This window comes from Jaculus jaculus, chromosome 1 (assembly GCF_020740685.1).
Source record: "Jaculus jaculus isolate mJacJac1 chromosome 1, mJacJac1.mat.Y.cur, whole genome shotgun sequence".
Taxonomy (NCBI): Eukaryota; Metazoa; Chordata; class Mammalia; order Rodentia; family Dipodidae; genus Jaculus; species Jaculus jaculus.
Window position 1 is genome coordinate 229,376,994 of NC_059102.1, and position 22,655 is coordinate 229,399,648.

Here is a 22,655-nt window from a genome sequence, read left to right on the forward strand (position 1 = left end):
TTATTTCCATCAATAACTGATCAGTCGTTTGCTTACACTGAGCAAAGGCTTCTTCTGTAAGTTGGCAGCTCTAACATATTTGTATTTTGTGAACAAACCAATGTTTATTAAAATTTATCTTACTGAAAATTAATACCTCTCTTTCTAATAAGAAATTTATAAAAAGTTCTTATCAGTGATGTACAAACTTTAGGGCCTAAAAATATAGCCAGATGTTTGGAAGCCATGTGTTAGCTACTGATGAAAGTACTGATTTCTACAGGGAATATTATCATTTCACAGTTTGAGATTCCCTGTAAAAAAACTATTTTTATTTATTAGAGAGAGAGAAAAAAATGAGAATGGGTACACCAAGGCTTCTAGCCACTGCAAACAAACTCCAGATGCATGGGCCACTTTGACCATCTGGCTTTATGTGGGTACTGGGGATTCAAACTTGGGTCATTAAACTTTGCAGGCAAGTGCCTTAGCAGTTAAGCCATCTCTCCAGTCCCTTCTCATTAAAAAATATAGAGCGCGCGAATGGGCACACCAGGGCCTCCTGCCACTGTCAAGTAACTCCGGATGCATGCACTCCCTTGTGCATCTGGCTACGTGGGTACTGGAGAGTCGAACCAGCATCCTTTGCCTTCGCAGACAAACGCCTTAACCACTAAGCCACCTCTCCAGTCCCTTTTGATTGTTTTTACTCATGTAAGTGCTGAGAGACCAAAAGCGGTGGAGGGCTTGATCTAGGGTTCGGGAATCCTAGAAGCAGAGCTGGGAGGGTCATGGGCCCCTGTGAACCATTGCAGCCACCATCACAACTGCAGAGACAAGTGGGCTGAGGGTGAGGTTTCGCCAGCCCTGAGAAACTGAGCTGGGAAGATGCAAGGCGGAGAGGCTCGGGGCCACCTAGACTGTTTTCTACAGAGGGAGGTGCCCTGGCTGGGCCAGCTTCAAGAACGGAGAACAGAGCAGTTGGCAAGGCAACAGGCGAGCCTCCAGGCCCTGCTGCACTCTGCCCGGCCTGTCCTTCCTCAGCAGCCTGGGGAGGGCGGGAGGCCCTGGAGCCTGCGATGCTTGACAAGTGGGAAGCGCGTGGCCAGGATGCCCTGCTGGAGGACCAGGTTCCCGCTGTGCCCAGCTTGTTTCCCACCTCAGCCACACCCCGCCGCCCTGCCAATCCCATCTGGTACTGGCCACCCCTTTGATCGCGGGGTTTCCCTCTGAAGTCCTGTTGAAGCTGAGTCCTGGGCCCTCCTGGTCTCCTCTTCTTTACCTCAACCCCTGCCACTCTCTTGGTCTCCCCAACTCCCACCTGCACTATGGCTTTTGGTCGGGTTACCACACTGTGATTAGGCAGAAATTGCCACCGAGAATGGGCTAGGAGGTGAGCCTCTTTGGGTCTTCTTTCTCTGCTCAGGGAGGGAGGTAGGAGTTTGAAACTTTGCACAGATGGGCCCCTTTCCCGGAGCCCAGGTCGGGCATGGGTGTGAACGGTGCCAGATGCGAATGGTCTCCAAAACTTCCCTGGTCTGCCCTCTGATCGGCTAGCGTACCACCGGGCCCGGCGAGGGGCTCCCTCTGCCCATCCCCTGGACTGTAAGTTTTTCAGCAACAGCTGTCTCCAGACCCAGGCCTGCGCGGCGCCTGGCAAATGGTGGGCGCCTGTTGATTCAGGCGGGGCGCAGGACTGTGGTGCAGAGCTGGAGTCAGGTGCGTCCTCGCTTCTTGCACGGGGCTGTCTGGGTGCAAATGCTGTGCTTAGGTCCCGGCAGTGCGCAGCCTCTGGTGCGGAATGAACCACCCAGCCGGGTCACTACAGTCCAGGAGCCTCGGTGTGACCCATCCCCACGTGTGTCAGCCGGAGATGGGGTGGGGGGCGGTGATGGATCAAAAGCTGGCTCCGAAGGGGGCGGTTGGTGCTCGCTCGCCCCTCTTTCGTCCACCCTTCCCCGCGGACCCCGGACCAGGCCCTCCTTGGAGCTGCCTCCTCCGGGGCACCGCCCCGGCACCGCCCCTCCACGATCCTCTCCGTCCCACCCTGTCTCGTCCCCGCCCCGCCACCCCGGTGCAGTGGCAGCCGCCCGAGCCACGTGTGCCCGCGCCCGGCGGGCGTGCGGGGGAGCGCGGCCACGCCTGGCCCGGCCACCATTTCCCTGGCGCCCACCGGTGCGGCCGCGGCTCCTGGCAGGCAGCATGAGCGGCGACTCGGAGCGCGCCACAGCCCCGGGGGTGGTACCCGCGCCCTGCGCCTCGAAGGTGGAGCTGCGGCTGAGCTGCCGGCACCTGCTGGACCGGGACCCGCTCACCAAGTCCGACCCCAGCGTGGTGCTGCTGCAGCAAGCGCAGGGCCAGTGGGTGCAGGTAGGGCGGCGGGCGGCGCCCAGCTGGGCACGCGGAAACCCAAGTGCGCCTCGAGAGACTTGGAGGTGGTGTCCGGAGCTGCCGCGGTGCCCTGGAACTGGGGTTACCGGGGGTAGAGAGTGGGTGTCCATGAGGTGTGAGGAGGGGCTAGTGACTGGATTAGTGGGGACAGAGACTGAAAGGGGCTTGATTAGAAAGTGACCAGGGGTCGGTGGGGCCGAGGCTTCCTGGGTGGAGATTTGGGGGGGTCCCCCCGAGTGAAGCAAGCGCCTAGGCAAGAGGTGTCCGCAAAAGGCTTGATTGAGGGGGAGAAGGAGATATTGGGGCTCAGAGGAAGGGACACTTCTTGAGGCGGTACACAGGAGCTGCTGACTGGGGTCACAAGGGTCCCCCTCTGTTGACCTTAGTAACAGTGGGCACCTCACCCACCCGTGTCCAGGCAGAGGCACCTGGAACAGGGCGGTGGTGGCATTTGGGTCGTTAGTTGTGCCTTGCTGGTTGGGGAGGATGGAGCTCTACTGAACAAGGCTAGGAGGTGACTCCATGGCTTAGACCCCCAGCTGCTCTGGCTGCAGGATTCTCTAACCTGTCGCCTGTCTCCTGTGGCTCTCATCAGCTCCCAGATCTTAGCTCTGGACCCTTGTCAGTGAGTGTCGGTGCGTTCTCAGTGCTGTGCAAAGCACTCTGTGATTTACCATCTCTTGCGCAATGCTGGCTTCATCTCAAGGCAGAAACAAGCACACCTCCTTAACTGGGGGACCACCAGCAGAAATGAGGGCACAGAGAAGGGGGTAGTCAAAGCAGCCCCCAGGGCTGGAGAGAACTCAAGCCCATATCCTCAGACAAGAGGGCTTTTCTTGGGCATCAGGGGCTCCCCAGCTGTAGCAAACCCCCTGGTTCTGTTGGCAGTGTATGGTGCTGGGAGGGTTCAGCAGGGGAGAGGGCAAGGGGGGTTAGATGGACCCAGTGGTTGCGGTGGAGGCAGGCAGGCGACCTAGGAGGTGGCAGGGTAGGATCCAGGTGGTGGAGGGGGACGCCTTGGGGTTGACACTTGCTACCAGATCTGCACATCCAATCTACAGCTTATCGAGTGCTGGGCCTGCCCAGAACCACTTGTTCGAACTATCATCAGGTACTGGGGTGGGGGTGGGGGGCTGCTGCTGCTTCCTTCTACCGGAGAACGGCCTTGTGCCCCAGCACCCCCCCCCATAGCATTTTACTACTTGGTGCAATATGTGCCTGAGGGGCTCCATGCAAATCCTTGGCTTGGGGTGCTTAAGGTGCAGGAGACTGTGGCATAGGGGGACTTGGAAGCCTATTGGCCTACAAGTGGTTTATCTTTAGGGAGGTGAGCTAGAGGAGGAGACCAAGCCCAGGGAGTAAGACCGACAACCCCAGAAGGGAGATCTGTACCCCCATTTCTTTGCTGCTCAGCTGGGGGCTGGGGAAAGCAAGTTCTCAAAGATCACTTTGGGGCAGCCCGCCCAAGGTTGGAACCTGACTCTCCTTGAGTTCTCTTTTTAAAATATTCTATTTATTTGTGTGTGTGTGTGACAGAGAGAGAAAGAGAGAGAGAGAGAGAGAGAGAGAGAGAGAGAAGGAGAGAAAATAGGCCTGGCAGGGCCTCTAGTCACTGGAAATGAACTCCAGACACATGCACCACCTTGTACATCTGGTGTTACATGGGTACTGGGGACTCGAACCAGGATCCTTAGGCTTTGCAGGCAAGCACCTTAACTGCTAAGTCATCTTTCCAGCTCTATCCTTGACTACTTTATCTTTGGGAAGAACCCTGCTGGTCTCTGAGCCTCAGTTTCCCTGTCTGTAATGTGAAGCTAGGGAAGACAGTCATGGGCATGAGATGATGAGAGGATGTCGAGAAGTTAGTCTGTGACTAGCTGGGAGAGCAGTGTGCCTTTATTCCAGGCAGGAAGGTTTCAGAGATCCATGGACTGACCCCTCAGGGTTACCTGCATGGGAGCTGGGCCCCAAGGGTGGGAAATAGGCTTGGAAGGGTACAGCCATGTGGGAGGGGAGAGCCCAGGAATCCGTGTGGGTCTGTGGGGAGGGCCTTGCTGTGGACTCACAGAGCATGGCTTGTTGCAGGTGGACAGGACCGAGGTGGTGAAGAGCAGCCTGCACCCTGTGTTCTCCAAGGTCTTCACCATTGACTATTTCTTTGAGGAGGTGCAGAAGCTACGCTTTGAAGTGTATGACACCCACGGGCCCAGTGGGCTCAGCTGCCAGGATGACGACTTCCTGGGGGGCATGGAATGCACTTTGGGTCAGGTGGGCACCCAGCACCTAGGAGGGAGGTGGGCAGGAGAGACCTAGGGGTGCGGTGTTGTCCTCAGCCAGGATGAGCGCCTGGCTCTGTCCATCTCCAAGACTCCCCTTTACAACAGCCCTTGCTTAGGGCTGGCGTGCTGGCTCAGTGGATAAAGCGCTTGCTTTGTAAGCATGAGGACCTGAGTTGGATTCCCAGCGCCCATGTAAGTGCTGGGTGGGCGTGGCTTCCAGCCTGTAATCCCAGGGCTCTGGAGGTTGAGGCAGGGGTCCCTGAGGAAAGCTAGCTAGCTTGCTCTAGGTTCAGATGAGATCCATGGCTTAGTAACTAGGTGGAGAGTGACTGAGGAAGACACCTCACATCAGCTTCTGGCTTCCACGCACTTGTAGACACACATGCATATGCACCCCTCACATGCACTCACACACATGCAAACACACATACATGTACACACACACACCTTGTTAGTTTTTGTTTGAGACAGGATCTTCCTGTGTAAACCCAAACTTTCTCTGAAGTCTAGATTCTCCTGCCTCAGCCACCCTAGTGCTGGGGTTACAGGGGTACCATCATGACTGCTTTTCTGTTTTTTTTTTTTTCTTTTTTGAGGTAGGGTCTCACTTTAGCTCAGGCTGACCTGGAATTCACTATGTAGTCTCAGGGTGGCCTCGAGCTCACAGTGATCCTCCTACTTCTGCCTCCCGAGTGCTGAGGTTAAAGGTGTGCATTCATTTTTTTTTGTTGTTGGTTTTTCTGAGGTAGGGTCTCATTGTAGCTCAGACTGACCTGGAATTTACTATGTAGTTTCAGTGTAGCTTTGAACTCACAGTGATCCTTTTACCTCTGCCTACTGAGTGCTGGGGTTAAAGGCTTGAGCCACCACACCTAAAGTATGATTTTGAAGGGGTGAATACATTCCTGTGTTCCCAGCAGATGTACCCCAGCACATCTCCCTGTTGTCCCTGCCCAGCCTTGCCACTGAGTACTTGCGCCCCACTCCAGAAATATATCTTCACATGAACAAGAAAGAAAGAAAGAAAGAAAGAAAGAAAGGAAGAAAGAGAGAAGCAAGCCAGGGTCAGGGGAGTAGCTCAGTTGTAGAGTGCTTGTCTAGCATGCATGAAGCCCTGGGTTTGATCTGCAGCACTGAATAAATTGTAGTGGCACGTGACTAATCCCAGCCCTGAGTAGGCAGGGGTAGGATATCAGAAACTCAAAGTCTTCAGCAACAGCGTGAATTTGAGGCCAGCCTGGGCTGCATGAGACACTGTCTCAAGACACAATAACAAAACAAAAACCAAATAAACCAGGCATGCTGGCTCACGCCTTTAATCCCAGCACTCAGGAGGCAGAGGTAGGTAGATCGCCAAGAGCTCAAGGCTAGCCTGGGTGAGTTCTAAGTTAGCTTGGTCTAGAGCAAGACCCTACCTTGAACCCTCCCCCCCAAACAAACAAATAAACAAAGAAACAACAACCAAAAAAAAAAAAAAAAAAAGACAAACCAGCTGCGGTGGCTCGCACCTGTAATCCCAGCACCACGGATGCTGTTAGGAGGATTGCCACTAGTTCAAGGCCAGCTTGGGCTACATAGTAAGATATTGTTTCATAAATGAATCACCTCTGAACACACACCACCAACACTATTCTGCAACTTGCTTTTTTCTCTTCTGTGAGCTGTTCCTTGTCAGCTCCTGAAAGTCTCCCTGAGCTTGAGGCCCAGCTCAATGGCAGTGTGCTTACCTCGCAGGCGTGAGGTCCTGAGTTCCATCCCAGCACGGGGGAAAGAAGTTTCTGTGTCCCTCCCTGCTGCAGAATGGCTGCTACGTGGGTCTGGCCCTGTCTGCGGGACACCGCCTGCCGCCCTCTGCCACTGTCCTCTCCTGTATGGCTCCTGTGACAAGCACTTGACTGTTACCACTTGCTCTGATTGCACACTGCACTTTGTGCTACACACATCTCAACTTGCCACATGGTGTCCTTTTCTGTTTTTTTTTTAAATGTTTTTTTTAAAATTTTATTTATTTATTTATTTGAGAGCGACAGACACAGAGAGAAAGACAGATAGAGGGAGAGAGAGAGAATGAGTGCGCCAGGGCTTGCAGCCTCTGCAAACGAACTCCAGACGCGTGCGCCCCCTTGTGCATCTGGCTAACGTGGGACCTGGGGAACCGAGCCTCGAACCGGGGTCCTTAGGCTTCACAGGCAAGCGCTTAACCGCTAAGCCATCTCTCCAGCCCCCTTTTCTGTTTTTATGTTTATTTATTTATTAGAGAGAGAGAGAGGGAGAGAGAATGGGTGCATGCCAGGGCCTCCAGCCTCTGCAAACAAACTCCAGATGCATGTGCCACCATGTGCATCTGACTTACGTGGGTACTGGGGAATCGAACCTGGATCCTTAGGCTTCATAGGCAAGAGCCTTAGCTACTAATCCATCTCTTCAGGGTGTCCTTTTCATTGAGGAAGAATTTACAAACAACAAAATGCACAGACTGTGGGCTCTGAGATACATAGGTTTGCATGACTGTATCTCAACCAGAGGACACACTTCCACCACCTGGCAGGCCCCCTCCCCTGCTGTCCCCTGGCTGTGTCTGTTCTTGAGCCTTCTGTACGTGAATCACACAGTATGTTCCATGTGTCCAATTCTCCCGGCCAGCATTGTGGGTGACTCAGCTCCAGCTCCACGGCTGCCTAGTTGAAGCCGGTTCCCTTTATTTTTTGTTATTTTTTATTTATTTATTTGAGAGCAACAGAAAAAGAGGCAGAGAGAGAGAGAGAGAGAGAGAAAGAGAGAGAGAGAGAGAGAGAATGGGTGCGCCAGGGCCTCCAGCCACTGCAAACGAACTCCAGATGCGTGCGCCCCCTTGTGCATCTGGCTAACGTGGGTCCTGGGGAGTCGAGCCTTGAACGGGGTCCTTAGGCTTCACAGGCAAGCGCTTAACTGCTAAGCCATCTCTCAAGCCCCCGGTTCCCTTTAGATGCCTGTGCTGTTCCCACCATACAGACCAAGGGATGAGATGCAGCAGGGCATAATGCCACCCAAGTGTCCACGAAAGAGGATAGCATGTGTGGACACATGTGTTGACATAGGCACAGATATCTGCACATACATGGACATATCACAGTCTGGGAAAGACACACATGTATGAACACACATAGACATATATGGGCACATGTGGACGTATATATGAACACACAGATCCTGTACACACATGTATCTTTGTAGACCATCTGTTCTGTACTCATCTTGGATGACTTGTCAGGTACTACAACCTTAGCCTTTTTCTCTCTTTTTTTATTTAGAGAGATTTTTATTTATTTATTATTAGGGACAGAGAGGGAGAGAGAGTGAGAATGGGTGCACCAGGGCCTTTAGCCACTACAAACGACTTCCAGATGCACGTGCCACCATATGCATCTGGCTTACGTGGGACCTTGAGAATTGAACCTGGGTCCTTAGGCTTGGCAGGCATGCGCCTTGATCACTAAGCCATCTCTCCAACACTTTTTTTTTTTTTTTTTTGAGGTAAGGTCACACTCTAGTCCAGGCTACAACTCACTATGTAGTCTTAGTGTGGCCTCGAACTCACAGCTATCCTCCTCCTTCTGCCTCCTGAGTGTTGGTATTAAAGGTGTGTTCCACCATGCCTGGTGTAATCTTTAGCCTTCTTTACCAGATGTGTGGCAGAGGGCACTTCTGAGTGTAAGGGTTATAGCCCTCCATGAACAGATCTGTATTGGGCTCTTGTTCTCACAGAGCCACCGTCTCCTCCAGGGAGGGATGAGGGGCTGTTATTTAGATGAGACTAGGATGGTTCACTCAGACCTTCCTCCTGGGCCCTGAAAACGACACTGGCTGTATGTAGCCTTGGCTTATGTGAAGCCTTCTTCTCCATTTGGGGGCTCACAGCTTGACGGGAGAGCCCCTACCCAATAGGACAGGTAAGGAGGGGAGACTCAGACTGGAAGATAAGCTCCCAAGGGCTGAGCATCAGGGTCCATGTCAGAATGGCTTTCACTAAACAGGTACCTGTGCAGAAAGACCAGATGGCCCCCTTCTGCCACCCTCAGGCTGTCTGGACTTGCTGGGGACAGTGGGGATCCATGGTGAGGTCCAAAGCCATTCAACCTGCCACTCCTCACTAGGGTCCTTGCCCAAAAGCTGAGGTGTGGAATCAGGCCCACTGCATAGCAAGGTCCTGGCTAGGGGTTGATGTGCTAACACATGGGATAGCTTCTACTGTCCTGCACTTATGCACAGAAGCGTGAGACATGTGTGACCTCATGCTGAGCCTCAGTGTCCTAGTGTGTCTACTAACTGGGCATAATGTGTAACCTATGGGCGAGCGGTCCAGGAGGCAGTGGAACTGAGAGGTAACACACAGGGATATCAGCAACGGGCGGCTGGGGAGGCAGGGTATCGTATGGCACTGCTGAGGGCAGAGGTAAAGCCCTGGGGGCGGGGGTGGTCAGGAGTGTCCCCTGCCTTCTCTGTCCCTGCTTGACTTTTCCTGATTTCCAGATTGTGGCCCAGAAGAAAATGACACGCCCACTGCTGTTGAGATTCGGCAGGAACGCTGGCAAATCCACCATCACGGTTAGATGGGGGCCTAGGTCTCCCCTTCCTCATGTGACTCTCTGTGGGGGGCATAAGGGAAGGTAAATAGGGAGATTACACATGGCCTATGGCCGCCTATCTGCCAGGAGAGGCTAGAGCTGCCTCAGCCAGCTGTGGTGAGGGGGGGGGGAGAGCAAGGTCATTGGCCTGGAGCCCACTGGTCCCATGTGATATCCTAGGTGATAGCCGAGGACATCTCTGGGAACAATGGCTATGTGGAGCTCTCCTTCCAGGCCAGGAAGCTGGATGACAAGGTGAGGCTGGGTTCCGCTGCATTGTGGGCTCCGAGCCCCTCTCAGACCATGGAGCCATTGTGAGAACCCTGTTCTTGCCCATCTCTGGCCCCTGGCTGTAGCACTAGTGACCCAACAGATGTGAGTTGGACCTTGGGCTACGGTTGCAATCTTGGTCGAGTCACTATTGTCTTCATGGTCACTATTTCATCACCACCGGACTCCCAGGATCATACTCCTTGTGGCAGGGCCATCCCTGACCTGTTTAGTGATGGAGAGACCGATGACCCAGGGAACCTGCTAAGGTCACCATCTTGAACTGGGCTTGAGCTTGGTTCTTTGACTCCTCATGTAGCATGAGGGCTGGACCCTGCGTACGTGTTTCCTCTGAGATTCTGAAGCTGAGACTGACGCAGGGTGGGTGGGACAGGAACAAATGGTCAGATTCCAGGCAGCAAGAGAGAGAGGCAGAACGGGGCTGGCGTGATGGCGACACACCCGGACAGAACCCAGGGTTTGCTGTGGGAGCACGGAGGTGGGGGCGGGGCACGGCAGTGAAGACTGCAAAATAGCAAGGTCTTGTTCCTGTAGACCTGGGGAGTGTTCCTGCCCCATTCTGCACCTCAGGAACTTGAGGTTGTTGGGGGATGGTGGCAAAGTACCTGCCAGGAGGGAAAGAGCCAGCCTCAGACCCCAAAGCCATTCAGCACCCTTGACAGCACACCCTCTGCCACCCCAGGACCTGTTCAGCAAGTCGGATCCCTTCCTGGAGCTGTATCGGGTCAATGACGATGGTAGCGAGCAGCTGGTGTACAGGACGGAGGTGGGTGTCCTGTGTCCCGCCACCCACCCTGCACAGATGCAGACCTGCCAACACTGAGGCTTCAGGGACAGAATGAAGTGATCAGAGAAGGGCCCGACCTGCAGCTCCCCCGCTGCCTGTCGTCCCAGCTGGGGCAGGAGAGTTTCCTGGTCCTGTGACCCTCAGGTCTTTATTTCCAAGACTCAGACTCCCTTTCAATGGATGGGGCAGCAGGTGTGGACTTGGCTGTCTGACCACAGCTAGAATTCAGCATGGTGGCTTTGTTGTGACCATAGTTATTTTTAGGGCTTACCTGCTCCTTCCTGCAGGGAAGTGAAATTTCAGTTACAGTGGGAAGAGAGTTTTCTTTTGAGACAAGTTAATTTGAGTGAAATCTATTTAAGGAGAAACACAGTCCAGATGGCCAAAGTGTGGCAGAAGCTATGAGGGTGACCCCATCCTGCCTGGTGCCTCCGGCAGGTCTGGTGGGCACAGTCTCAGTGGGGTAGGGGTCGGGGGGGACCCCCACTTGAGCCAGCCCCTCCTGGTCTACAGGTGGTGAAGAACAACCTTAGCCCGGTGTGGGAGCCCTTCAGGGTGTCGCTGAACTCCCTGTGCAGTTGTGAGGAGACGAGGCCTCTGAAGGTGAGGGACAAGGCAGTGGGTGGGGCTGGCGGATGAGGTGATGGGGAAAGCTGGACTTGGGGGCAGAGCTGGGGCTCAGGAGAGGCCGGGGGGAACACGGTAGGGCTGGGGGCAAGGCCAGGCTGAGGCTGTGTGCGTGCTGGGCAGAGCTGTGGCTAGGGCCCAGTAGGACCAAGGCCCTGCAGCCAGGCAGCCAGTCCCTCCTTACCTCGCTGGGGTCTTGGAGAATTGTAGACAGGGAAGAATGACCCAGGCCAGGCCTGGAAGGGCAGCCCAGCTGAGGGGCCTGGCCTCTCCAGTGCCTGGTCTGGGACTATGACTCCCGAGGAAAGCACGACTTTATTGGAGAGTTCTCCACCACTTTCGCAGAGATGCAGAAAGCCTTTGAGGAGGAACAGGTGAGTTCCCTGGCCCCGACTGGGGCCCACCTGTAAGTCCTGACCTATCCTATTCCACCCCAGAGAAGGCATGATGGTGACACCCACAAGGTGGCCAGAACACAGGTGTGCAAGCGAGCGTGTAAGCTAGTGTGTGAACAAGCATGTGGGTGTGCATGCCTGTGTGTTGAGGTGGGTAGAAAATGAGAGCACACAGATGGCTGGGAAGTTGGGGGAGAAGGAAGGTGCTCTTCCTGGCACTACATCATGGGCAGCTGCCAGATCTACTGTCCAGTCCATCTCAGCTGCGTGGGTATGGTGGAGGGCTGCCCTGGGCTTCTTTCTGTTCCCCTGGATCCTGGTATCCCCCAGCTAGTTCTGCAGGCTCTGCTTAATGAAGCCACACTATGTGCTGGATCTAACCTAGCCCCCTCACCTTGCCTATATTCTTATGCACGTGACTCCCCCATCTATTCTGCTATGCCAATGACTGCTCCCCTGTGAGATGGGCGTGCACAGAGGTCCTCATGCGTAGCGTGAGCCCTGTACTCACTATGGGGACACGAAGTTACCAGCAGGGCTGGGACTTCTGAGGTCTCCTGGACCCTTGGTGTGTGTGTGGGGGGGGGTCCTAGGTGTTTTTCCTACTCTGGGTGGGGTCCCTGCCTGTCCCTGCCTCAGGCCCAGTGGGACTGTATGAATGCCAAGTACAAGCAGAAGAAACGCAATTACAAGAACTCCGGAGTGGTGGTCCTGGCCGACCTGAAGGTGAGCCTCGGCTCTTCCTACACCCCCAGGAGGCGGGCTGCCAGGGCTGGCCCCTCCACAGTATCAGCTGGTCCTCCATGGGCCCATATTAAGGTCTGGTGGGGCAGCAAAAGGACAAGGGAGGAGTTGGGTAGACGATCAGAAGAGGGAGGACAGATGGGGGACATGCAGTATGGAATACAGTGCCCAAGGGGAGGGAAGACCCCCAAGATCCCAGCAGGCTCCCTTCCCTACTAGGCTTGCTTCCGTGGAGGGGGGGTCATGGCATGGGGGTTCTCAGGGGCCTTGCTGACGCCACTATCTGGAAGCTCCACAGGGTCCACTCCTTTCTGGACTACATCATGGGTGGCTGCCAGATCCACTGCACCGTGAGTCCCTGCCTTACCCTCGCTCTGCCTGCCACCTCCAGCCAGCCAAGCCACACCCCAAGTGGGAGCGGGTGGCAGAGGATGGCAGGCTCCTTAGGTGTCACCTCGTTACCTGCATCTCCTTTGGGATCCTAAACTATATGTAGATAAGGAACAGAATGCAAGGATTCAAGACCAGTCCAGGGCCACTCTCCCAAAGGTGCCTTCTACAAAGTCACAGTGATAGGAGAAAACCTGAAAGAGGAAAAATGAGACTGAGCACTTGACTGCCAGGGGCAGCAGTGACCCGCAGCAGGTATGGTCCTGGGCAGTGCCCCAGTAGCAGGAGGCCGGACCTGAGGCACAGACTGCTGCGGTGGCATCCTGGCGCTCAGCTGCACTGGCTGTGGTACATAAAACCAGAGCCAGGGTGGTGGTGGTGGTGGGGTAAGCCCAGAGAAGACCACACTAGGGAACGATGGTGGCAGCTGAGAAGAGATGAGCGAGTGTTCCCAAGGGCCATGTCCCTGTTGGGGGAGCCCAGTTCAGAAAGTCTCTGAGGAGTGCAGGAGTAGGTGCCCTCCCTGGTCCTGCTGTTGTCAGGATCTGTATAGACCTCTCCTTGCTTGGGGGAACAGTAGATACTCAGGCCTGCCTAGAACTGGGGAACTTGGACGCCTTTGGGCAGAAGCTCCCACCCCCTGACTCCCAGTTGGAGTTGGATCCCTTTTGCCTGCCCAGTGGGGGAAGGCAGAGGCCCAGCCCAGCCCATCGCTTTGGCCTTGCAGGTGGCCATCGACTTCACAGCCTCCAATGGTGACCCAAGGAACAGCTGCTCCCTGCACCACATTAACCCCTACCAACCCAACGAATACCTGAGGGCGCTGGTGGCTGTGGGCGAGGTCTGCCAGGACTATGACAGGTGTGTCTCCTCCCATTTCCCTGGGACCACTTGGACTTGAGGACCACCTGAGGTGGTACCGTGATGGGTAATATGAAGTATCAGAGGTTTCTGCTCATGCAAGCGTTGGGGAGGGGGTTACCTTCATAGTGGGCCACTGCACCCAGCAGACACCTGGCTTAGCAGACCCCAGCAGTGTGCCCAGGCCTTGCAGGGGACATGGAGGTGCTCTGCTGTGCCTCTGGCATGGCTACCTCCTCACTGATAAGACAAATCGGGTCACACTTTACAGACCAGCAAACAGTCAAGGAGGTTGGGGTCAAGGGGAAACCCAGATGGGCTGGACTCTGGACTCCTTATTATGGTCCATTCTCCCTGCCTTGCCCATGGAGCCTTCCCTGTGAGTGGTGAGGACGTGGAGCACCAGGAGCCAGGCTTTGCAGGCAGGAGACATAACCCGGGGTCAGGAAGCTCCCCACAGGAGGTCACTTGCAGGCGTGGAGAACTGAGGAGCATCTCCAGACCTCCCACTTCATTCTACTCTTTCCTGCCTGTACTCCTGGCTAGTTTCTCAGCTGACTGCCTCAGTTTCCCCCCTATGGAATGGCTGTGATCCCTAAGCTTGGGCCAGGAGGGCCCTGGTCTTCTGGGCTCTGGCCAGTGTGTGCACCTCCCCCCATTCACCTGTGGGAAATTCAGATTCCCCAGGCCATCAGTGATGCCTCTCTTCCAGTGACAAAAGGTTTTCTGCTTTGGGGTTTGGAGCCCGGATCCCTCCCAAGTATGAGGTAAGAGAGCCCTGGACTGGGGGTGTATGCCCACCCTCACCCATCTATCAGGGCTTCTTGTGCCCTTATCTCCCCAAGAGACCCCCAGTTGCTATCATTTCCTATTTGGATGGGGTGGCCCGTGGAGAAGCAGAAGCCCTAGCCTATTGGTCAGAGGAATGACCTTTGACCTCCTAGGATGTGGAGTAGGCAGCAGGCTCCACATGCCCGTCAGAAGGGTGCCCGTCAGAAGGGTGCCCGTCAGTTGGCTTACACTGGAAACATGATGGTGAGGGAGGATTTATTGTTAGTATAAGTTAGAAGCTTTAGGTACCACTGGCTTCAGGTACTGAGGCAATGACCCAGGATTTATCTGTCTCCCTCCCTCTTGACTTCTCTTCATGGAGGTCTTTGCGCCCAGAAACTACAAACCCACCCCTTCCATTAAGTGAGAGTCATGGATCCCAAGAGGGCTCCAGCTGACTCGTTCCTCTTGTCCCCATCCAGGTGTCCCATGACTTTGCCATCAATTTCAACCCCGAGGATGATGAATGTGAAGGTGAGAGCCGGAGGAGGGCTTGGCATGGGGGAAAACTGGGCCAGGCTCACTCTCTAACTCCCCCCTCCCCCAGGAATCCAGGGTGTAGTGGAGGCTTATCAGAACTGCCTGCCCAAAGTCCAGCTCTACGGCCCCACCAATGTGGCACCCATCATCTCCAAGGTGGCCCGCATGGCAGCAGCTGAGGAGCTCACCGGAGAGGCCTCTGTAGGTGACTGGGAGTGGGTGGGAACTGGGTGTGTCCAGCTGTGGCACTGGCCAGCTGTATGTGTAGCGTGGGTTCAGAGCCAGGGAGGTAGCTGTCAGGGTACAGCCCAGTGTAAGGCCTCTGGACTGGGTATCATCATCGGGGAGGACACTCAGTTTACCTCAAGACATCAGGGTTTTTGTTTGTTTGTTTGTTTATTTTTAATTTTTTGAGGTCGGTTCTTGCTCTAGCCCAGGCTGACCTGGAATTCACTATGTAGTCTCAGGGTAGCCTTGAACTCACAGCTATCCTCCTACCTCTGCCTTCTGAGTGCTGGGATGAAAGGCGTGCACCACCATGGTTGGCTAGAGGTCAGTTTTTATTTTGGGTATCTTGGGGCTGAGGGTTGAATTAATCATCTGAAGGTCAGCCCTCAGCTGTCTAGGACAGACACCTGTTTACTGCTGAATGCTATCTCCTTGTCTTCCGCGGCCCACAGGTGCCACTCAATTCTTTCCTTGTATACATATTATTATTTTGTTTGCATGCATATTTATTTATTTATTTTAGAGAGGGAGAGACAGAGCATGAGTAAGAGGCAGAGAAAGAGAGAGAGAGAGAGAGAGAGAGAGAGAGGGAGGGAAAGAATGAATGAGCTGGGTGTGGTGGCACACGCCTTTAATCCCAGCACTTGGGAGGCAGAGGTAGGAGGATGGCAGTGAGTTGTGAGTTCAAGGCCACCCTGAGATTACATAGTGAATTCCAGGTCAGCCTGGCTAGAGTGAACCACTACCTTGGAAAAAAGAAGAAAGAAAAGAGAATGGATGTGCCAGGGCCTCCAGCAACTGCAAACAAACTCTAGATGCATGTGCCACCTTGTGCATCTGGCTTATGTGGGTCCTGGGGAATCAAACCTAGGTCCTTAGGCTACACAGGCAAGTGCCTTAACCGCTAAGCCATTTCTCCAGTCCTATTTATTTTTATTTTTATTGAAGCAGGATCTCACTCTAGCCTAGGCTGATCTGGAACTCACTCTGTAGCCCTAAGCTGGCCTCGAACTCACGGTGATCTACCTACCTCTGCCTTCCAAGTGCTGGTATTAAAGGCTTGTGTCAACATGCCTAGTTGTACGCATTTTTAAAAATATTTATTTATTTGAGAAAGAGAGAGAGAGAAAGGTGCGTGCACGTGCACGTGCGCGCGCACACACACACACACACACACACACACACACACACATATATATATATATATTAGAGAGAGAGAGAGAGAGAGAGAGAGAGAGAGAGAGAACCAAGGCCTCTAGCCACTGCAAATGAACTTCAAATGCATGTACTGTCTTATGCATTGGGCTTATGTGGGTACTGGGGAATTGAACCTGAGTCCTTAGGCTTCACAGGCAACTGCCTTAACCATTGAGATATCCCTCCAGTCCCCTGCATGCATCTTTAATGTGCCACTTAGCAATGTCTTGGAATTGCGCTCTGTGTTGGTGGCCCTGTGTGTGCTACTGGGGCACAGCTGTCCCACTGCTTTCTTTAACTTGTCATAAAAAAAAAAACAAAAAAAAAAAAACTCAAGCGGGGTGTGGTGGCACACGCCTTTAATCCCAGCACTCAGGAGGCAGAGGTAGGAGGATCGCCGTGAGTTCGAGGCCACCCTGAGACTACATAGTAAATTCCAGGTCAGCCTGGGCTAGAGTAAGACCTTACCTCGAAAAACCAAAAAAAAAAAAAAAAAGGATTAAAAAAAAAAACTCATCAAGTTTACAAGTGACTTCAATAGGGCATGATTTCCAGTATGCCCTTCTCCTGCCCTTTGCCATGATATTTTCCCAGCTGTCCCTCTTCCTTTCCTTTCCCTCTCTGTCTTCTCCATCTTCTCCATCCACTTTAACCTCTCCTGGCTTCCACTCCCTCCCCTCCACCCATGTAGGTACTGGTCTCTGAGGCTTTTGAGAGGCTGCAGCCTTCTGTTACTTCCCCCTTTCGTTTCCATGGAGTCCTGGCTGTAGGGTGGATCTTGTGTACCTCACATGCAACTTTCTTTTCTTTTCCTTTCTTTTTTTTAGTTTTTTGAGGTAGGGTCTCACTCTAGTCAGGCTGATCTAGAATTCACTAGGTAGTTTCAGGGTGGCCTCCAACTCATAGCGATCCTCCTACCTCTGCCTCCTGAGTGCTGGGATTAAAGGTACATGCATGACGCCCGGCTTTTTTTTTTTTTTTTTTGAGGTAGGGTCTCACTTTAGCTCAGGCTGATTGGGAATTCACTATGTAGTCTCAGGGTGGCCTCAAACTCATGGCGATCCTCCTACCTCTGCCTTCTAAGGGCTGGGATTAAAGGCATGTACCACCATGCTCGCATGTGGTGCTTTTTAATTAATTAATTATGTGTGTGTATGCAACAGGGTCTTGCCAATGCAAATAAATGCTTGTTTGGTTATACATGGGTGGCTGGGGAATTGAACCAAGGCCTGGAGGCTTTTCAAGCAAGCACCTTTAACTGCTGAGCCATGTGTCCAACCCCATGTATGGTGCTTTCAGTACTACATACATACACACTTTTTTTGTTTGTTTGTTTCATGAGACAGGGTCTTGCTATGTAGCTCAGGCTGATGTGGAACTCTTATTTATTTATTTACCTTTTTTAAAATTTTTATTTATTTACTTTTTCTTCCAAATTTTTATTAACAACTTCCAAGATTATAAAAAATACCCCCATGGTAATACCCTCCCTTCCCCACCTTTACCCTTTGAAACTCCATTCTCCATCATATCCCCTCCCCACCCCAATCAGTCTCTCTTTTAGTTTTGATGTCATGATCTTTTCCTCCTCTTATGATGGTCTTATGTAGGTAGTGTCAGGTACTGTGAGGCCACGGATATTCAGGCCATTTTATGTCTGGAGGGAGCATGTTGTAAGGAGTCTTACCCTTCCTTTTCTCTTACATTCTTCTTCCACATTAGACCCTGAGCCTTGGAAGGTGTGATCGAGATATTACTCAGTACTCCAGTCACTTCTTTCGAGTACTGTGATACCTTCTGAGTCATCCCAAAGTCACTGCCATCTGAAAAGAGAAGATTCTCTACCCAAAGTGAGAGTAGCATTAATATAAGGGTGTAAATATTAAGAGACGTGCTTACTGGGCAGTTTGATAAACATAGCATATACATTTATCCAGACAGCAGCAGACATTACACCCCTAGGGCTCATGACTACCCCTGTTTTAAGTTTTCAGTGTCAGGGATATATTCCCTCCCATGGAGCAGTCCTCCAGTCCAATTAGAGGGCACTTGGTTTCCACCATGACAGATGTGTCACTATCGTACCCGTTGGCTCATTTGGCCTGGCTGGCCAATTATAAGGCTTGCAGTGTCCACTGTTGAGTATCTTCACTGGTGTATCTCTTTCTCCCATTGAACTACATGTAGAATGGCTTTTTCTAGCTTTCTGTCAGCTGGTCTACATGGAGGAGGTTATAAGCTCAGTTCCAGCAGGATTTCTCAATGGCCTTGCAGCTCAAGTATATGGAGTCTTCAGCAATAGGGTCTTACCATCTATTCCTGGTGGGAAACCAAGGGCCTTGGCAATAATGTATAATGTTTTGGGGGCATCAGGCACCTCCCTGACTCACTGGAAGGTATCCCATCCCTGGCACTGAAAATTTTCTAGCAACAATCTGCAGGTCCTGAGTGTCCCATTGTCCAAAACCAGAGGATCCCATGTGATTTATTTATATCCTCTTAGATTTTGATTAGCCCTCCCTCCACCTTTCCTTTACTCAATCTCTTCCCCTGACCTCACTTTGGGCCTTTTCACCCCCATTAATCTATCTTCTACTAACATATATATAATACCATCCTATTAAGTACCCTCTTTCTTCCTTTCTCTTCCCTTTATATCTCTTTTTTTAGCTTACTGGCCTCTGCTACTGAGTTTTTTCCTTCTCACACAGAAGCCCAATCATGTGTAGCTATGATCCACATATGAGACAGAACATGTGATGCTTGGCTTTCTGGGCCTGGGTTACCTCACTTAGTATAATCCTTTCCAGATCCACTCACTTCCCTGCAAATTTCATAACTTCATTTTTCTTTACCACTGAGTAGAACTCCATTGTATAAATGTGCCATATCTTCATTATCCACTCATCAGTTGAGGGACATCTAGGCTGGTTCCATTTCCCAGCTATTGAATTGAGCAGCAATAAACATGGTTGAGCATGAACTTCTAAGGAAATGAGATGAGTCCTTAGGATATATGCCTAGGAGTGCTATAGCTGGGTCATATGGTAGATCAATTTTTAGCTGTCTTAGGAACCTCCACACTGATTTCCACAATGGCTGGACCAGATTGCATTCCCATCAACAGTGTAAAAGGGTTCCTCTTTTTCCACATCCCCGGCATGCCTGGCTATTTTTTTTATTTTTTAAATATTTATTTATTGCTGGGCGTGGTGGTGCACACCTTTAATCTCAGCACTCGGGAAGCAGAGGTAGGAGGATTGCCATGAGTTTGAGGCCACCCTGAGATTCCATAGTGAATTCCAGGTGAGCCTGGGCTAGAGTGAGACCCTACTTCAAAAAACCAAATATATATATATTTGGGCACACCAGGGCCTCTAACCATTGCATATGAACTCTAGATGCATATGCCACCATATGCAGCGCTTATGTAGGTTCTGGGGAGTTGAAACTAGGTCCTTAGGCTTCACAGGAAGTGCTTTAAGCACTTATCCATCTCTCTAGCCCTGTACAAGTTTTTAATAAAATGACCATTTTCTGTTGTCTTGAGACTAGCAATGGACTTTTTTGTTCGTTTGTTTTTCGAGGTAAGGTCTCACTCTAGTTCTGGCTGACCTGGAATTCGATATGTAGTCTCAGGATGGCCTCAAACTCACAGCGATCCTCCTACCTCTGCTTGCTGAGTGCTGCGATTAAAGGCGTGCGCCACCACGCCCAGTTCTTTTTTTTTTTTTTTTTTTTTTTAACTTGGAAAGAACCCTACTCCTGTCATTCTCGAAGCATGAACTGAATGTGGGAGCCCTCCCTACCCAGGACCACAAAGAAGCCTTCTCCTTTGGCTTCAGATGCAGGTTCAAGTTCTGGCTTAGTCTCTTATGTAAAGTAGGCTCCACAGCGTCCCTCCCAGGAGCCTGTGGGCGAGGTGAGCGGACACTGAGCACAGCATGTGCGCATGCGCGCACTGCAGAGGCCAGCTTGGCATTTGTTATCATGACTGTGATAAGTAGTACTTTGTTGCGCTTCAGCAACAGAAGTTTTGGAAAAGTCTGGGCACTGCTGAGCTGCCCACAGCTGGGGCCTTTCCAGGCTGTGGGGGCCGCCACTGGTGTGGGGGGATGTGTCTGGGAGAGCTGGGGGGCTTGGAGGCTGGTGCTCCCATCCCTTCCTTTCGCCCCCCAGCAATACTACATCCTGCTGATCCTCACGGACGGCGTGGTGACTGACATGTCAGATACTCGGGAGGCCATTGTGCGCGCCTCCCACCTGCCCATGTCCGTCATCATCGTGGGGGTGGGCAACGCCGACTTCACGGACATGCAGATCCTCGACGGGGATGATGGAGTCCTGCGCTCCCCGCGGGGCGAACCTGCACTCCGTGACATTGTCCAGTTTGTGCCCTTCCGTGAGCTCAAGAACGTGAGTGCATGGAGGCGGGTGGACCCTCGGGGTGGTGCCCACTCCCTTATAAATGCGTGGCTTACTTGTTGAGCATGTGGCCCAGCCTGGCTTGTATTCAGCAGGAGAGCAACTGCTGGGTCTGGCTCCCAAGACAGTCTCCCTTCTTTAACTTGAGCCCTACCTGAGTGGAGGGGCTTGTGGTCCTAAAATCCTATGATGCAGAGAGAACAGTGGAAAAGGTGAGGGTGGATCCCTCAGTCACAGTGAACACATATCAGGCACACACACACACACACACAAACACACACCACACGCTCCATGTTTTCCTAGATGATTGTGGAGGTGGGCATGTAGGCCTGGGAACAGCCTCACTTTACCTTCCGTTCCAGTCACTTCCTGCTCTGCTGCTGGGAACCCTAGCACAGATACACTGGGGACAGCGTGGGCACCCTCATCAGCTGTTGCTGGCACTGCCCGGCAGTTTGGCGGTCTGTGTCCTTAGCAGAAGCTCAGCTGACTGTTGAGTCACTCATGTCCTGGTGGAGGTCCCTTGAACTGATCCGAGGCCTGGGGGCGATGACCTGGGTGGGGGCTTGAGGATCTGGAAGGTCATCGGATGTCACCATGTTGTCCTTCCACCAGGCCTCCCCTGCAGCACTGGCCAAGTGTGTGCTGGCCGAGGTGCCCAAGCAGGTGGTCGAGTACTACAGCCACAAGGAGCTGCCTCCTCGCAGCCTCTGCGCCAGTGCCGGAGAGGCAAACCCACGCTCGGCCCTGTGAGGATGATAGGAGAATGGGCTCTGAGCAGCGAGTGCACATGATCTTCATCTCTAGTAACCCCGGAGCTCCCAGAGACACCCCGAAGCCTCCTATCCCCCGCCCCAGGCCCCAGCCTCCCTTCTGTGGTCCTGCTGCCTTGAGGAGGTGGACGATGAAGAGACCCAGGCACTATAAGGTGCCCACAGCAGCAACCCCCATGCCTGGCCCTGCCTGAGCTGGGAAGGTATGAGAGCGGGGCATGCTGATTGGGGACTGGCAGCTGTTAAGGAGTCCCCCCTAAATGAAAGGGAGGTGGGATGGGGTCCTCCGCACCTGATCCTTGTTAGTGAAGGCAGCACCCCAACCCCTGACGATACCCAGGCCAGACAACCCCATCCCCATCAGATCTCTCTCTGCTAGTACCATTGCACTTTACCACTTGACCCTGTGCCTCGGCATCTGAAACCCTGGGGTCTGTGGGGTCCATGGAGGGGGCTACAGGTGTAATAAAGTACCCATTCGTCCTTTCAACAGCTTTGTGTCTTTCCTGCCATAAGGAACCTGGCACAAGGGTCCCCAAGCCCAGGCTTCATCAGGTCACCCACACCGGTGAGGCTAAGGCCCTAGGCCTTCAACTCATAACTGCTTAGGTGTCAGGAAGGGAGAGCAGCCCCAAGTGACTTCGGCTTGCACCCATGACTCAATATGAAGCATGAGCCATCAGCTGAGGGCAGCCCCCACCTGCCTGAGTGGGGGTGGGTTTCAAATTGAGATTTCCTCTCAATTATCTTGTCTAAGAAAAACAAATTGTCCCAACCCTGAATGAGGCCCGCCCCTCCCCCCTCCCATCAATCTATCCATCCACTCTGGGACTATTTTTGGCTCCTGATTCATCTCCTGTTAAGCCCAGATAATAGGCATCACCATGGTAACCTGGCTACGATTCTGGAAGGGCTGAGGGATATTGGTCTTTTGGGGGCCAGATGGGACATTGGAGCAATGCACTATTCATGGACATCTGGGGTAGCAGGGTTCCAAGAGGGTGAGGAAGTCATGGGTTCGGGCTAGGGGGGCGAGTGTGCATCCAGGTTCGACCCAGTGCCCACTGTGCGAGCGCCAGACAATTCCTTGCTGTCCTGGGCTCGCTGTTGAAGCTGTGGGGCCTTGGATCCCAGCAGCAGCAGCAGCAGCAGCGGTCGGCAGGGGACCAATGAAGGGAGCATATATGGATGTTGGAGGGGCAGCGTGGTAGACTCGGGATAACAGCCGTCCTTCCCAAAACTGGAAGCAGGAAGGAGATGGGTTTTCGTCGCATATGAAGATCCTGGACCCAGGCTCCCACTTTACAGACAAGTAAATCAAAGCTCAAGTCAGTGGAGGGATTTGCTGAGCATGGTGGCACATACCTTTAATC

General features: G+C 52.9%; 1 protein-coding gene across 2 annotated transcripts; it reads left to right on the forward strand.

Annotated features, from left to right (window-relative positions):
- The first annotated feature begins 2,160 nt into the window (after positions 1–2,160).
- On the forward strand, positions 2,161–21,772 carry Cpne7 (copine 7). Of its 2 annotated transcripts, XM_004665957.3 has the most exons (15): positions 2,161–2,349; positions 4,456–4,638; positions 9,159–9,233; positions 9,434–9,508; positions 10,227–10,310; positions 10,845–10,934; positions 11,234–11,332; positions 11,993–12,079; positions 12,388–12,447; positions 13,215–13,348; positions 14,061–14,115; positions 14,602–14,653; positions 14,727–14,860; positions 20,264–20,500; positions 21,125–21,772. In XM_004665957.3, exons 1-15 carry the CDS (start codon positions 2,182–2,184, stop codon positions 21,260–21,262), a joined length of 1,671 nt encoding a protein of 556 aa, XP_004666014.1. In that variant the 5' UTR covers positions 2,161–2,181; the 3' UTR covers positions 21,263–21,772. The 2 variants fall into 2 exon arrangements, with proteins under 2 accessions (XP_004666014.1, XP_045011643.1); XM_045155708.1 differs by lacking the exons at positions 2,161–2,349; positions 4,456–4,638; positions 9,159–9,233; positions 9,434–9,508; positions 10,227–10,310 and having other exon boundaries at positions 10,917–10,934; positions 11,304–11,332.
- Positions 21,773–22,655: the final 883 nt, after the last annotated feature.